The sequence below is a fragment of the Urocampus carinirostris genome, chromosome 3 (assembly GCF_059441175.1).
Source record: "Urocampus carinirostris isolate Australia breed hairy pipefish chromosome 3, RoL_Ucar_1.0, whole genome shotgun sequence".
Lineage (NCBI taxonomy): Eukaryota > Metazoa > Chordata > Actinopteri > Syngnathiformes > Syngnathidae > Urocampus > Urocampus carinirostris.
The window spans coordinates 8,336,751-8,352,912 of record NC_142351.1 but is presented as its reverse complement, the minus strand read 5'-3'; the positions used below and the strand labels follow the sequence as shown (position 1 = coordinate 8,352,912).

General features: G+C 39.6%; 1 protein-coding gene across 1 annotated transcript in view; it reads right to left on the bottom strand.

The window, feature by feature from the left end:
- stat1a (signal transducer and activator of transcription 1a) overlaps positions 1-6,924 on the bottom strand; it is a 49,209-nt gene extending 42,285 nt beyond the window's left edge. The window contains exons 1-2 of the mRNA XM_088330553.1: positions 6,810-6,924; positions 264-394 (exon numbers count right to left, since the gene is read on the bottom strand). Of these exons, the coding sequence (XP_088186679.1) occupies positions 264-391 (128 nt within the window). The 5' untranslated portion in view covers positions 392-394; positions 6,810-6,924. The remainder of the gene's footprint in view (positions 1-263; positions 395-6,809) is intronic.
- Between the last annotated feature and the right edge of the window lie 9,238 nt (positions 6,925-16,162).

Genomic DNA, 16,162 nt, shown 5'->3' with positions numbered 1-16,162 from the left:
TTGACTTAAGTGGCTTCTTAATTAGTAATTTTGAGCCCTGATTTTTGTGCGCCGGCAAGATTTTCTTGTGCGCAGAGAATGTGCCAGCTTAGAGGGAGCACTGTTGACAGATATGTTATATGTTTACCAGGATTTTCAGAGAGGGTCAGTGCTGGTTCTCGACTCTTGAGTCGCCACGATACCAAGTACTGATCCCGCAAGGACTCGAGATAGCAAACCTGACTCTATGGCTAAAGGATGTTATTGCGAGTATGTCACATCACCAGTCGATGCCCTCGATCCACTTGCTCAGATACTCTCGGATGTCCATCGGGAAGGAGTCGTCGTAGAGAAGGTCCACTTGCTCCAGGTATTTGGAATCCAGAAGCTGAAGCTGGCCCCACTGCGCCATCTCCTGGACAAACAGTTGAAATGCCCAACATTGGTAAATCCAAATGAAATGTTATCTGAATGAAGCAGTGATTCTTAAATTGTTGGGTAGGGGGTCGGGGAAGTTACGAGGCTTCGCCAACGGGGACGACTGTGTGTTTGGCCTCAGCGAACTTTAAAACAAATATTTTATGATAGAAAGTATTATTTTAGTAGTCGATGAATCAGTCAATTATTTTTACAATTACCGTATTTTCCGCACTATAGGGCGCAAAAGAAAGAGGAGAAAGATAAGAGAGATGTTGAGAAAGAAATAAGTCAAAAAGAAAAGAGAACAAAAAAGCGAGGAAGAGAATGATAAGAGAATGACAGAAAGAAAGTGAGTAAAAAAAGAGTCAAAGAGAGAAGAAAATAGAGAGGAAGAAAGAGAAAGACAGAGAGTTGGTGAGAAAGAAAAGTCAGAGGAGAAAAAAGAGGAACAGAAGAGACAACAAAAGAAAGGAAAAATAAAGATAAGAGAGAAGGTGAGAATGAAAAGAAAAAAGTAAAAAAGAGAGGAGATAAGAGAACAAAAAAGAGAGAAAGAAAGAAGGATAAGAGAATGACAGAAAAAGTGAGTAAGAAAGAGTCAAAGTGAGAAGAAAAAAGAGAGGAAGAAAGTGAAAGATAAGAAAGACAGAAAGTTAGTGAGAAAGGAAAGAGTCAGAGAGAGAGGAGAAAAAAGAGGAACAGAAGAGAAAACAAAAGAAAGAGAGGAAGAAAGAAATATAAGAGAAAGTAAGTAAGAAAGAACGAGAGGAGAAAAAAGAGAAGCGAGAACAAAAAAGCGAGGAAGAAAGAAAGTTAAGAGAGACAGAAAGTAAGAAAGCTTGTGCGTTCCAACTTAGATGACTCACGTTTTGATTCAAACACTCACTTCGTTTTCCGCCAGGTCACAAGTACCGTATTTTCCGCACTATAGGGCGCACCCCCAAAAAAATAGTTTTTGGTCCTATATCTTCCATAGATAAGGCACCGGATTATAAGGCGCTACAATGGGAACGTCGACAAAACAGTCAGATGGTTCAGTCCAACTGATTACCCCCTTAACATTCCCAAAGCTTGCAAATACGTGTCGTAGACACGTGCGGATGCGGTGTCCGTACGATGTCACTCAAATGCGTCGTTCCAAATATCATTCGGAAGGTTAAAGTCTTGGGATTCAAGAAATGCCAACCATTCCTTAGTTTCTATTTTCTTTTTAGCTCGCAACTTTACTGTGCATATGACAATAAACACTTGGAATTGAGTTGAATTCACTCAACTCATCACAGCAACATCAAAATCGTTCTAAAACAAGATACCGGGAAAATATAAAGCCGCATAGCTCACCTAAGTTCTCACGTTCAATAATGATACGCAACCGTGGTCTTCTTACAACCGTGAGTGAAGTAAATCCAGGAGAGTCAAATATTTACAAATACAGACTAATGAAACATGTTTCTTTATGGCGTCGTTTAGCAAGCTTGCTATTCAGTCATCTTTTTCGGCCAATTGCAGGGTTTGTTTTGGCCCTATAGCCAATCCGAGGCTCCGAATAACTTTAGCCAATAGCGATCGATTCAAATGATGATTGACACATTGGTTAGCCAATGAAACGCCGGTATATAAATCCCAGCATACACCGCGGACGACTTCGCCTTCGGGGGAAAATCGAGTCGGCGGCTGCTTTCCTTAGTTGCAAGACTTTGCGACTCAATATTGATCCATATATAAGGCGCACCGTATTATAAGGCGCATGGTCTGTAGCAAAACGTTATATTGGGTATTTTTGTATTCTATATCTTTATTTTATTATTTTGTTTTTCAACACAAGGATACTGCTGGAAGTGTTAATTTCCCTATGGGAATGAATAAAGTATCTATCTATCTATGTAAATGTGTGAAATAATTTTCTCCTTCCACCTTATCCAAAGATCACATTACATTTCGACTTATGACACAAAACAAAAACGAAGAAAGTGCAATAAAGTATATTAAATCTTTGAATATGATATACATTCCCAATGCGCAAATGATATACAATATGCTTAGAAGCAGATGTGGGGAGTAACAGAGTACATTTATTCTGTTTACTAGAGTAAGTTTTGGAAGATTTTGTACTTCTAGGAGTATTTTGAAATCCCTATACTTTTACTTGAGTACATTTGTGGAGAAAAAAACCTTTTACTCGGCTACATTAGGCAACCGTGGAGTTGTTACTTCGTGACTTAATAAACAGGGTTGGGTAGGGTTACTTTAACTTGATTACTTTCAATGACTTTTGGATGACTCCAATACCAAATATGATAATAAAAGACAAAAGAAACTAAATATGAATAAAATGATGATGGACCACAACATATTACTTGATCATATGGAAAAATGGAATTTGTATTAGGGTCTGTCGCACCTCCGTCCACCAGAGGGCGCCTAATTAATTTTGTAATTGGGAGAGGTGTGTCCAACCAAAGGAGAGATCAAAGCCAGGAGAGAAAGCTTACCACGTGTTGTGAGTCATCATTTGATTCATATTTAGTTTCTTTTGTCTTTTATTAGCATATTTGGTATTGGAGTCATCCAAAAGTAATTGTAAAGTAATAAAGTTAAAGTAACCCTACCCAACCCTGTTAATAAACCCCCTCCACTTAAGTACCTGTCCGTCTGTCTCCGCTAAGGCGCAATTATTTTGATGCAGAACTCCGCCAGGCTCTACCATGTTTGACCAATCAAACGTAGCGGCCTCGACACGTGACCATATTCAACTTGAGTGGGGAAAAATTGTTTACGGGTAATACAGATGGAATATGTTGCTTAGCAATACAGACTATGAAAACACAGAAGAGGAGAAGCACCCCTGGCCTCACATCAAAAGCACTGTCTCTTTAAGAAGGGTGCCAAACACCAGCTACAATATGCAATCTCTTCTTTGTTCGAGTTCTGGGCTAGCTTGATGTTCTGTTAAGTATTGGGGCTATAAATGTGCTACATGTGCTTCATTTATTGATTTGATTTATACAATTTTTATTTTAACTGAAAACAAGTGCTAAAAAGCACAAGGAAGAATACAAACTACAGAGACTCAAAGTGACCAGAACACAATATTATTTCCCCACATTTTTTGGCTTAGCGTTTCACAGAGAAAGAAAGGAGAAAAAAGAAGAGAAAAGAAGACCAAAAAGGGGAAAAAGAGAAACCTGAAAAAATTAAAAGAAAATGGAAAACCGAGGGGAAAAAAAAGTAAAACAAAACAGGGGATAAAAAAAAGAAGAAAGGAAAAGGGGAAAAATAAAAATATGAAAAGTAAAACAGAAAAGGGAAAAAAGAAAAAAAAAGGGAAAGAAAAGGGGAAAAGGAAAAGAAAAAAAGGAAGTAAAAACAAATTATTGATCTGATTTATACATTTTTTATTTCAACCGAAAACAAGTGCTAAAAAGCACGAGGAAGAATACAAACTACGGAGACTCAAAGTGACCAGAAGACAATATTATTCCCCCTCATTTTTTGGGCTTAGCGTTTCATGGAGAAAGAAAGGAGGAAAAAAAGAGAAGGAAAAATAAGACCAAGAAGGAAAAAAAGACAAACCGAAAAAAATGAAAAGAAAATACAAAACTGAGGGGAAAGAAAAGTAAAACAAAACAGGGGATAAAAAAAGAAGAAAGGAAAAGGGAAAAATAAAAATATGAAAAATAAAACAGATAAGGGAAAAAAGAAAAGAAAAAAGGGAAAGAAAAGGGGAAAAGGAAAAGAAAAAAAGGAAGTGAAAACGAATTATTGATCCGATTTATACATTTTTTAACTTCAACCGAAAACAAGTGCTAAAAAGCACGAGGAAGAATACAAACTACGGAGACTCAAAGTGACCAGAAGACAATATTATTCCCCCTCATTTTTTGGGCTTAGCGTTTCATGGAAAAAGAAAGGAGGAAAAAAGGAGAAGAAAAAATAAGACCAAGAAGGAAAAAAAGACAAACCGTAAAAAATGAAAAGAAAATACAAAACTGAGGGGAAAGAAAAGTAAAACAAAACAGGGGATAAAAAAAGAAGAAAGGAAAAGGGGAAAAATAAAAATATGAAAAATAAAAGAGAAAAGGAAAAAAAATAAAAGGGAAAGAAATAGGGGGAAAGGGAAAATAAAATAAAGGAAGTAAAAATGAATTATTGATCCAATTTATACATTTTTTAATTTCAACCGAAAACAAGTGCTAAAAAGCACGAGGAAGAATACAAACTACGGAGACTCAAAGTGACCAGAAGACAATATTATTCCCCCTCATTTTTTGGGCTTAGCGTTTCATGGAGAAAGAAAGGAGGAAAAAAGGAGAAGAAAAAATAAGACCAAGAAGGAAAAAAAGACAAACCGAAAAAAATGAAAAGAAAATACAAAACTGAGGGGAAAGAAAAGTAAAACAAAACAGGGGATAAAAAAGAAGAAAGGAAAAGGGGAGAAAATAAAAATATGAAAAATAAAAGAGAAAAGGAAAAAAAATAAAAGGGAAAGAAATAGGGGGAAAGGGAAAATAAAATAAAGGAAGTAAAAATGAATTATTGATCCAATTTATACATTTTTTAATTTCAACCGAAAACAAGTGCTAAAAAGCACGAGGAAGAATACAAACTACGGAGACTCAAAGTGAGCAGAACACAAAATTATTCCCCCTCATTTTTTGGGCTTAGCGTTTCACGGAGAAAGAAAGGAGGAAAAAAGGAGAAGAAAAAAAAAAGGCCAAAAAGGAAAAAAAGACAAACCGGAAGAAAGTACAAAACTGAGGGGAAAGAAAAGTAAAACAAAGAAGGGGATAAAAAAAGAAGAAAGGAAAAGGGGGAAAATAAAATAAAAAAGGGAAAAAAAAAGGGGAAAAAGACGAAAAGAAAGACAAGGAAGTAAAAAGGAAAAGAAACGAGAAACACGGAATATAACAAAGATGACGCATAAAATGAGCACATGTTTTGAATAGGTTTCCGTTTTTTGTGAAAAAGAAATAATAAAAAGTCTGCGCAGAAAAATAAATTTAAATTTCTCGACCGCCTAATATCTTTTTTAAATGCATGTTTACATGAAATGTGGACCTGGAGTGACACGTCCAATTTTGTTGTCACAATATCTCCAATGTTGTAACAATGACAATAAAGGTATATTCTATTATTTCTATTCTATTCCAGTTCATATATGTTTGCTTACCAAATAAACTAATATTGTTTTGTTTGTTTTCCAAATGAAGTTTTTTTTTTACCACCAGGGGGGGCTAAATAATACACAGTCCCTTTAATACAGTAACTAAATTAAACAGAGTAGTCATTCTACACAGGACGTGCTGAATCCAACTAAGTCATTTTGATAGTAGGCTAATATAATTATATAAGGCTTATATAAAGGTTTTTAATTATTTTTTTTCGGGTCCTGACAAATGACAGCTTTTGATTTCTTGGTCCAATATGGCTCTTTCAACATTTTGCGTTGCTGACCAATGTCCTAACTTGGGGGCCATACGATAGAACAAATATTCTGTCAGGGGCCAGACTAGTAGATTAAAGAGAAAGAAAAAGAGAGATAAAGAAATAAGAGAAAGAGGGAGGGAAAGGAGAGAGGGCGGGACAAAGAAAGAAAAAGAGAGAGAGGGAGAGAGAGAGCGTGAGAAACAAAAGATAAAAAGTTGTGAGAGAGGGGGGAAAGAAAGGGAGAGGAAGAAAGAAATCCAAAGAGAAATAGGGAGACAGAAGGAGGGAAAAGAGAAAAGAAAGCGCAAAGGGTATGAAGAGAGAAAGAGAAAAGGAAAAAAGGAAGTTAGAGCAAAAGAGGTTAAAAGACACAGAGAGAGAAAGAGACAAAGAGCAACAAAAGAAGAGAAAAAGAGAGACACAGTGAGTGAAAGAGACAGACAGAGAGAGAGAAAAAAAAATATGTACAGTGTCTTTGTGAGAGGCACCTGACTGCAACATCAAGTTGACATATTTCAACATGCAGCTTGTTTTTCTCTTGCACTTCTCTGAGTGTTGTCTCGCAGGCCGGATTCAATCCCTTAGCGGCCCTGATTTGGCCCGCGGGCCGCCTGTTTAACACCTGTGTCCTAAACTGACGCAATTCGTAGTTGTCGATAATATACGATATTATATTTTTTTATCTTCACTAATAACTTCGTTTTCACAATAAAATATCAATGTGCGTTTAAATGTAGAAAGTGAAAGTAAAACTGTAAAAAATAAAGTCAATTCGCGCCTAATACTATATTGTACCTTTAAACGCTACTTACGTAAAATCCGTAGTACTTATATTCGTTACTTTTATTGAACCGACGTTATTACGTAACTGTCGTATTCCAGAACTACGTCGCCATAACTCCAAAAGTTATTTTATATTTTAAAGAGTAAGAGTGAGTGCGACATATTTTCATACCACTAAATAAAACATAGGAGGGACCTACCGTTTATATTCTGGTCGAAAAAAAGAAATAAAAAGGGGAAGTTTTGTGATTGTCTCCTTCTGTTGCTTCTTCCTCGTTTTGGTAAGGATGTTGTCAAGAGGAAATTGCTTGCCCTGCTAATAACCAATCACCATCGAGATTGTTTTGACAGGTCCGCCCATTTCTTAGGCAAGCCAATCAAATGGTTCCAATCTGGCTCTTCCGTTGTTTACGACGTGCTCCTATAAAGTCAGGGACACTTACTTGAGCTGTTTAATATAATGATATTGTAAGAACACAACACTCGGCCAATAAATGTTATGATTTTTTTTGTGTGTTTGAGTTGGTGGAAAATGGTAAAAGATTTGAAATTGTGGGATTTAGAATCCCAAAAGGACTCATTGACGGGGGGAGGGCGTTTAGTTAAGGGAACAGCCAAGCAGACCACGTGTTTTCAGAGAAAGCGAAACTAAGAGCAGTATGCAAAATGTCCTAAATTCGAAACGTATTATTTTTGTGCTCTTCTCCGGTAAATATGAATTTGCATTCTACGGAAACGGTACTCTATTACTCATTGGTGCACTTTGCATGAGAGCAATAAGATGTTGATGTGTAAAATATCCATCCATTATCTGCAACGCTTATCCTCAGTAGGGTCGCGGGGGTGCTGGAGCCTATCCCAGATATCTTCGGGAAGTGGGCAGGGGACACCCTGAATTGGTTGCCAGCCAGTCCCATGGCACACAGAGACAGACTTGCTCATTCACACTTAGAGACAATTTGCATGTTTTTGGAATGTGGGAGGAAACCTGAGTGCCCCCGCAAGCACAGGGAGAACATGCAAACTCCACACTGGAAGGTTCGATCTCATGACCTCTGAACTGTGCTGCACACGCACTAACCACTGCGCCGCCGTGCTGCCCGTGTAAAATATGTATTTTGTTGTCTCCGAGGTCCTTTGGCAGCGGTTTGTTGACTGTTCCTAGGGTGAGGACCAAAACCAACCAATGGTGAAGCAACATTCAACCACTTTGGTCTGCAGGGACCCTTGATAGGCTCAAGCCCCACTTTTTTAATATGGTATTAAGTTTTGATCTGTGTCACTTCGAATACAGTAGTACCTCTACTTAAGAATGTCTACGTACGAAAATACCTGAACGTGAAAATATCGCCTCTAGTTACGAAGTCAAAAATACAGTACAGCACGCTCTGCTATTAGCCCTTCCAAGAGTTTCCCCCAAAGTAAAGAAAATGGCTATCGCTTTAAATCTGCCTGGCAACTCTGTGCGCATGCGTGCTTCCAGCATGCTCTTCGTGTCGCCGTCACAGTTCAGAGTTCATAGACGAGGAAGATTTCTGACATGATAGCGCAAATTAAAGACATTTTAGCAAAATTTAACAAAGTCTCGGAAATGATGGAAAGGTATCACCTGGAAAAAGTGTTGACAAATGGGGTTATCGCTACGTCTGCCTCACGCATATCCAGGGTTGGGTAGGGTTACTTTAACTTGATTACTTTAAATTACTTTTGGATGACTCCAATACCAAATATGCAAATAGACAAAAGAACTAAATATGAATAAAATGATGACTCACAACACGTGGGAAGCTTTCTCTCCTGGCTTTTAAAATGGGACAGAAACAATCCAATCCAAACAGCTTGCCAACATCATTGTTGCCGTTCCATGTATTCCGTTACTCCCCAAGCCTGCACAAAATTTAGTCATTTTATTCATATTGAGTTTCTTTTGTCTTTTATTAGCATATTTGGTATTGTAGTAATCCAAAAGTCATTAAAAGTAATCAAGTTAAAGTAACCCTACCCAACCCTGCGCATATCCGACAGATTGTGAAAAGCTGGCTATAGCAGACATTATTGGATCAGTTTTTCAACAAACGCCAGGCAAAAAGGTAAATGCATATTGGTGTGGTTCAATGGCTGAAATCCTGAGGCCGTCTGCTGCCATCCCTATCAGTGTGGATGACCCTCCGTCAGGTCTCTTTCCTCACATGGTTATTCTGTGCCTTTTCATAATCATATTTTGTACGTATTAATATTTCTTTTGATTTTATTAAATTTTAAGCAGGCAGCACGGCGGCGCAGTGGTTAGCGCATGTGCGGCACAGTTCATGTCTTGGGAACCTCCTGCGTGGGTTCAAATCCAGCTCCAGATTTCCTGTGCGGCGTTTGCATGTTCTCCCCGTGCTTGCGTGGGTTTCCTCCGGGCACTCTGGTTTCCTCCCACATTCCAAAAACATGCATTTCAGGTGAATTGGCCGGTCCAAATTGTCCCTAGGTGTGAATGAGCGAATGAGTTGTCTGTCCCTGAGTGCCCTGCAATTGGCTGGCACCCAGTTCAGGGTGTCCCCTGCCCACTGCCTGGAGATGGCTGGGATGGGCTCCAGCCCCCCCGCGACCCTAATGAGGATAAGCGGTACGGCTGATGAGATGAGATGAGACATATTGTCAACCTTATTGATATACTTCTTTGATACCCCTTTCATACTGTTTATTGAAAATCAGCATGATGCAGTATCTTACTTGATCATATAGAAAAATTGATTTTGTATTAGGTGTCTGTCGCACCTCCGTCCACCAGAGGGCGCCTAATCAAGTTTGTAATTGGGAGAGGTGTGTCCAATCAAAGGAGAGCCAGCCATCGAACCACACAAATATGCATTTACCCTTTTTGCCTGGCGTTTGTTGAAAAACTGATCCAATAATGTCTGCTATAGCCAGCTTTTCACAATCTGTCGGATATGCGCAGGGTTGGGTAGGGTTACTTTAACTTGATTACTTTTAATGACTTTTGGATTACTACAATACCAACTATGCTAATAAAAGACAAAAGAAACTAAATATGAATAAAATTACAACATTTTGTGCAGGCTTGGGGAGTAACGGAATACATGGAACGGCAAAAATGATGTTGGTAAGCTGTTTGGATTTATTTTCATTTTGTTTCTGTCGCATTTTAAAAGCCAGGAGAGAAAGCTTACCATGTGTTGTAAGTCATCATTTTATTCATATTTAGTTTCTTTTGTCTTTTATTAGCATATTTGGTATTGGAGTCATCCAAAAGTCATTGAAAGTAATCAAGTTAAAGTAACCCTACCCAACCCTGGCGCCCAGTAATGGGTGATTTTATTGAGATTTTGCAGTGGACCCAAACGCAGGAAGCGGGAAAAGGCAGGGTGCTCAAAAACGGATTTTATTACGAAATAATCAACAAAGTAACAAACGGTCAGAACCGGGAAAAAAACAAACCTCAGAAAGCAGGATCAACTGGGAAAAGGTGATAGTGGAAAATGAAAAGTACCTGACACTGGGTGCTGTCCAAAATGTCAGGCTAAGTAGGTCCCAATTGTGTGCCTTACCGTTATCATATTTAATTTTTTTATTACTATTGATTTTGTTTTTATTGTATTTTAACCATTGTGTGTGTAGGTGAATGTTTTCATACAGCACTCAGTGTCATGATTGCTGATGTGAAGCACTCTGATTGGCTCCCTGTCCCTATTTCAACCCACTCCTTTCTGTCACCTGTTGTCAGTCCGTCTGCAAACCTCAGCTTACTCTAGGCAAGCTTTCCGACCCTGACTCACTCCTGTTTTGGCTCCCGTCCGTTCCCCGGCTTCCCGTTTTTTGATCTTGACCACGTCTACTCTTCTCTCCTGGCTTTCGACTCGTCGCTGATCCCGACCACGCTTCGCTCTCCTGTCCCGGCTACCGACCTGTTTTTTCCGCTCCCGGCACCGCCATCGAAAGGCCAGTTCCGCGTTCAGCTTCCAGCGATCACCGGATCGTGTGTGCAATCCTTCCCCCTTCTTCCCATTAAAACTGAGAGAAACGTACGCAAGTGGGTTCTGTTTCTGTTCTGGTCCTGACACTCAGAGACTCAATTTATCGCCTAAAAAGTGGTTTGCATCAATTTGATTTGATTCGATTTTAAAAAAAATAACCCATAAACCACAATTTGAACAATTTTCTACCGTAAATCCCTCGTGAACTCACATTCAGGGCAGTAAAAGTCATTTGCGGACACGGTGTTCAGGGTCATAAATCCCCATGAAGTACAACAACATCTAGGACATCTGCACGCAGCATCCAATGAAGACAAACACTCCCGTGGAGAACAGTTTTATTTTGAAATCCTCAATTTAAAAAAAATCAGAAAATAACTTTATGTTTCTTTCTTCCATGAAGACATTTTAGTGAAGCGTGATGGTTCTTCTTCCGTCTGGGATCTAAAATAACTGAGCAGGTCTAAAAAAGGGACAAAATGTCCACGGGGACGTCTCGATGAATTAATGTCGTCCGGTTCTCAGCGTGACGCTTGGGAAGAAAAGGCCAACCGGGTTTATTGTTTATCAAATAAAAGCACATGCTCGACATCCTGCCGACTTTTTTCTTTTGGCTAAAACTGGAATCGGACAGAAAACCGACGGGAAGCCTGGCGGATTTTGCGGATAAAGTCCGCTGAATACAGATGTAGCTTACAGTTTTCGTCAAACATTTCTGGCAAACGTGATCCGAACATTTTCATACGAATAAAAAAAGTCTGTGTGAACTAAAAGTATTCAAAAGTTTCTGCATTTAAAACAAGTAGGAGTTTTGCATAGTTAATTCTATTTATTAGGGCACGAGAAAATCAAAATCTTTCCGGCTGAATAACCTGTATTTTATGTTGACAGTATCTGTGTATTATTTGCCCTCATGTAGGTTTTAGATCAGGGGATGGTGTCATAATAGTCTGTGGTTTGCAATAGTATGGTCTGTGCATCACTTTGAGACTCTTTGTGATTACGGGGGTCACAAATTAACATGACTTGACTGAGGTGTTGAGTTTTTCCTTGCCCTCATGTAGGTTTTAGATCAGGGGATGGTGTCATAATAGTCTTTAGTTTGGAATAGTCTGTGGTCTGTGCAGCCCTTTGAGACTCTTTGTGATAAAGGGTGTCACAAATAATCAGGACTTGACTTGAAGTTTCTTCATTCTCATCATGTTGAGGTTTTTGAGTTTTCCCTCGCCCTCATGTAGGTTTTAGATCAGGGGATGGTGTCAAAATAGATTGCGTTGGTCTGTGGTCCGTGCATCACTTTGAGACTCCTTGTGATTAAGGGCGTCACAAGCTAACATGACTTGACTGAGGTTTTGAGTTTTTCCTTGCCCTCATGTAGGTTTTAGATCAGGGGATGGTGTCATAATAGTCTGTAGTTTGGAATAATCTGTGGTCTGTGCAGCCCTTTGAGACTCTTAGTGATTAAGGGCGTCACAAATACACATGACTTGACTGAGGTTTTGAGTTTTTCCTTGCCCTCATGTAGGTGTTAGATCAGGGGATGGTGTCATAATAGTCTCTAATTTGCAATAGTATGGTCTGTGCAGGTCTTTGAGACTCTTTGTGATTAAGGGCGTCACAAATAAACATGACTTGACTGAGGTTTTGAGTTTTTCCTTGCCCTCATGTAGGTTTTAGATCAGGGGATGGTGTCATAATAGTCTGTAGTTTGCAATAGTCTGTGGTCTGTGCAGCCCTTTGAGACTCTTTGTGATTAAAGGCGTCACAAATTACCATGACTTGACTGAGGTTTTGGGTTTTTCCTTGCCCTCATGTAGGTTTTAGATCACGGGATGGTGTCATAACAGTCTATTGTTTGGAATAGTCTGTGGTCTGTGCAGCCCTTTGAGACTCCTTGTGATTAAGGGTGTCACAAATAATCAGGACTTGACTTGAAGTTTCTTCATTTTCATCATGTTGAGGTTTTTGAGTTTTCCCTCGCCCTCATGTAGGTTTTAGATCAGGGGATGGTGTCATAATAGTCTTTAGTTTGGAATAGTCTGTGGTCTGTGCAGCCCTTTGAGACTCTTTGTGATTAAGGGTGTCACAAATAATCAGGACTTGACTTGAAGTTTCTTCATTCTCATCATGTTGAGGTTTGTGAGTTTTCCCTCGCCCTCATGTAGGTTTTAGATCAGGGGATGGTGTCATAATAGTCTTTAGTTTGGAATAGTCTGTGGTCTGTGCAGCCCTTTGAGACTCTTTGTGATTAAGGGTGTCACAAATAATCAGGACTTGACTTAAAGTTTCTTCATTTTCATCATGTTGAGGTATTTGAGTTTTCCCTTGCCCTCATGTAGGTTTTAGATCAGGGGATGGTGTCATAATAGTCTTTAGTTTGGAATAATCTGTGGTCTGTGCAGCCCTTTGAGACTCTTTGTGATTAAGGGCGTCACAAATAAACAGGACTTGACTTAAACTTTCTTCATTTTCATCATGTTGAGGTTTTTGAGTTTTCCCTCGCCCTCATGTAGGTTTTAGATCAGGGGATGGTGTCATAATAGTCTTTAGTTTGGAATAATCTGTGGTCTGTGCAGCCCTTTGAGACTCCTTGTGATTAAGGGTGTCACAAATAATCAGGACTTGACTTAAAGTTTCTTCATTTTCATCATGTTGAGGTATTTGAGTTTTCCCTTGCCCTCATGTAGGTTTTAGATCAGGGGATGGTGTCATAATAGATTGCGTTGTTCTGTGGTCCGTGCATCACTTTGAGACTCCTTGTGATTAAGGGCGTCACAAGCTAACATGACTTGACTGAGGTTTTGAGTTTTTCCTTGCCCTCATGTAGGTTTTAGATCAGGGGATGGTGTCATAATAGTCTGTAGTTTGGAATAATCTGTGGTCTGTGCAGCCCTTTGAGACTCTTAGTGATTAAGGGCGTCACAAATAAACATGACTTGACTGAGGTTTTGAGTTTTTCCTTGCCCTCATGTAGGTTTTAGATCAGGGGATGGTGTCATAATAGTCTGTAGTTTGCAATAGTCTGTGGTCTGTGCAGCCCTTTGAGACTCTTTGTGATTAAAGGCGTCACAAATAAACATGACTTGACTGAGGTTTTGAGGTTTTCCTTGCCCTCATGTAGGTTTTAGATCAGGGGATGGTGTCATAATAGTCTCTAATTTGCAATAGTATGGTCTGTGCAGGTCTTTGAGACTCTTTGTGATTAAGGGTGTCACAAATAAACATGACTTGACTGAGGTTTTGAGTTTTTCCTTGCCCTCATGTAGGTTTTAGATCATGGGATGGTGTCATAATAGTCTGTAGTTTGCAATAGTATGGTCTGTGCAGGTCTTTGAGACTCTTTGTGATTAAGGGTGTCACAAATAAACATGACTTGACTGAGGTTTTGAGGTTTTCCTTGCCCTCATGTAGGTTTTAGATCAGGGGATGGTGTCATAATAGTCTGTAGTTTGCAATAGTCTGTGGTCTGTGCAGCCCTTTGAGACTCTTTGTGATTAAAGGCGTCACAAATAAACATGACTTGACTGAGGTTTTGAGGTTTTCCTTGCCCTCATGTAGGTTTTAGATCAGGGGATGGTGTCATAATAGTCTCTAATTTGCAATAGTATGGTCTGTGCAGGTCTTTGAGACTCTTTGTGATTAAGGGTGTCACAAATAAACATGACTTGACTGAGGTTTTGAGTTTTTCCTTGCCCTCATGTAGGTTTTAGATCATGGGATGGTGTCATAATAGTCTGTAGTTTGCAATAGTATGGTCTGTGCAGCTCTTTGAGACTCTTTGTGATTAAGGGCGTCACAAAATAAACATGACTTGAATTGAGTGGCCTTATGTGAAAAAGCAATTGCCCCCTGAAGTTAACAGCGAGTTGGGCCACCCTTGGCAAGAAAAACAGGAATTAGGTTATGATAATTGGTAATGGGTCTTTCACAATGCTGTGGAGGAGTTTTGACCCACTCTTCTTTGCAAAATCGTTTCATATCATGGACTGCCAACTTAGATTTAAATCCGGACTTTGACTTGGCCACTCCAGACCTTTAGTTTTGTTTTGTGGACTTGCTGGTGTGTTGTGGGCACGAACTAATGGCCGGACATTCTCCTTCAGGATCTTCTGATAAGCACCAGAATTCATTATTCCGACAACCACAGCAAGTTCTTCTTCTTGTGAGGCAACAAAGCAGACCCAGACCATCACACTGCTACCACCATGCTTTACTGTCGGCATCATGATCTTTCTGTCAATTGCTGTGCCATTTTTACTTGACTCCAAAGAATGTGTCTCCAAAACTCTTGAGGATAATCAAGATGCTTTTTGGCAAATGTGAGATGACTCTTTGTGTCCAATTGTGTCAGCAGTGGTTTTCGTCTGGGAACTCTCCCATGGATGCCATATTTGGCCAGTGTTTTTCTTATAGTGGAGTCATGGACAGTAAATGGTCTAGGGCTGCTTTGCTGCCTCAGGACCAGGACAGTTTAGACCAGATCAGTTTGTCATTTATTTAGGTTGGTATTTTGTGATTTCATCATGTAATTTGTGAATTTAGTCATTAATTTCTGTCTTTTCGTGTATTTCGTCACAACAAAATGTGAATTAAATGAGGTGACGGGTCAAACTACCAATGCTTTTCACTTATCGGTTGATTAGCGATCAACAGATCTACTAATCTACCAATCAAACTCTACCAGTTTGACCTTCCCCCTCGTTTAAATTTTCATGTGACAAAATACACAAAAAATACCGCACAACAAAACATACCACAAAATACTCAATAATATAATTGCATGTACAGATATCCCCATGATTTAGGCGTCATGACAAAAGGAGCAGGACACATACTCTTCTCAGCGAGATGCAGGTTACGCAGAACAGGTGCCCAGTCACGATACAGTATGAAAGGCTCTATGATATGAATTGGCCAATCGGAATTTGAGATCTCAAGTCAAGAGTTGCAGGCCAATCAAATTGAATCTTGGCTGCCCGAAACGTTCCTCGGTGGTGCAGGAACCATCCGTTGTTTTCTTGTATTTTTTGCAAAGGACAGAACCAGCGATAACTGAAACGCGAAGCAACGAGGGGCCTTTTTGTCATACGGTGGAAACCTCGGTTTTCGGACGCCTCTCAGTTCGAACAAATCGGTGTCCGACCAAAAATTTCGAGAAATTCTTGCTTCGCTGTTCGGTCAAAAAAATCGGAGTTCGAACGCCGGTACGCTAGGGGCGATGCTGAGCGGCGTACGGGTGTAGATTGCCCCCACCTCTCGTGAAGAACTGTTGTCACGTGACCGCACACTTCTTTTTGCTTTTGTTTTTAATATCAGTGAACGGAGTGTTTTAACCCCTAATTATGCCTTCGAAGAAAGTCAGTGCAAGCAGCAAAGTGGCTACAGGTGAAAAAAGAAAAGTAGTTCGTACAACTATTGCATTTAAGAAAGAAATAATAGCCAAAATATGAAGGAGGTTTGCGAGTGTCTTTGCTTGGGCAGTGTGGAGAAAGTCATCTTTCTGACGTCCCGGCCAACTCAGGTAACTTGCCCCAAATAACGCACCGTATTTTCCGCACTATAAGGCGCAC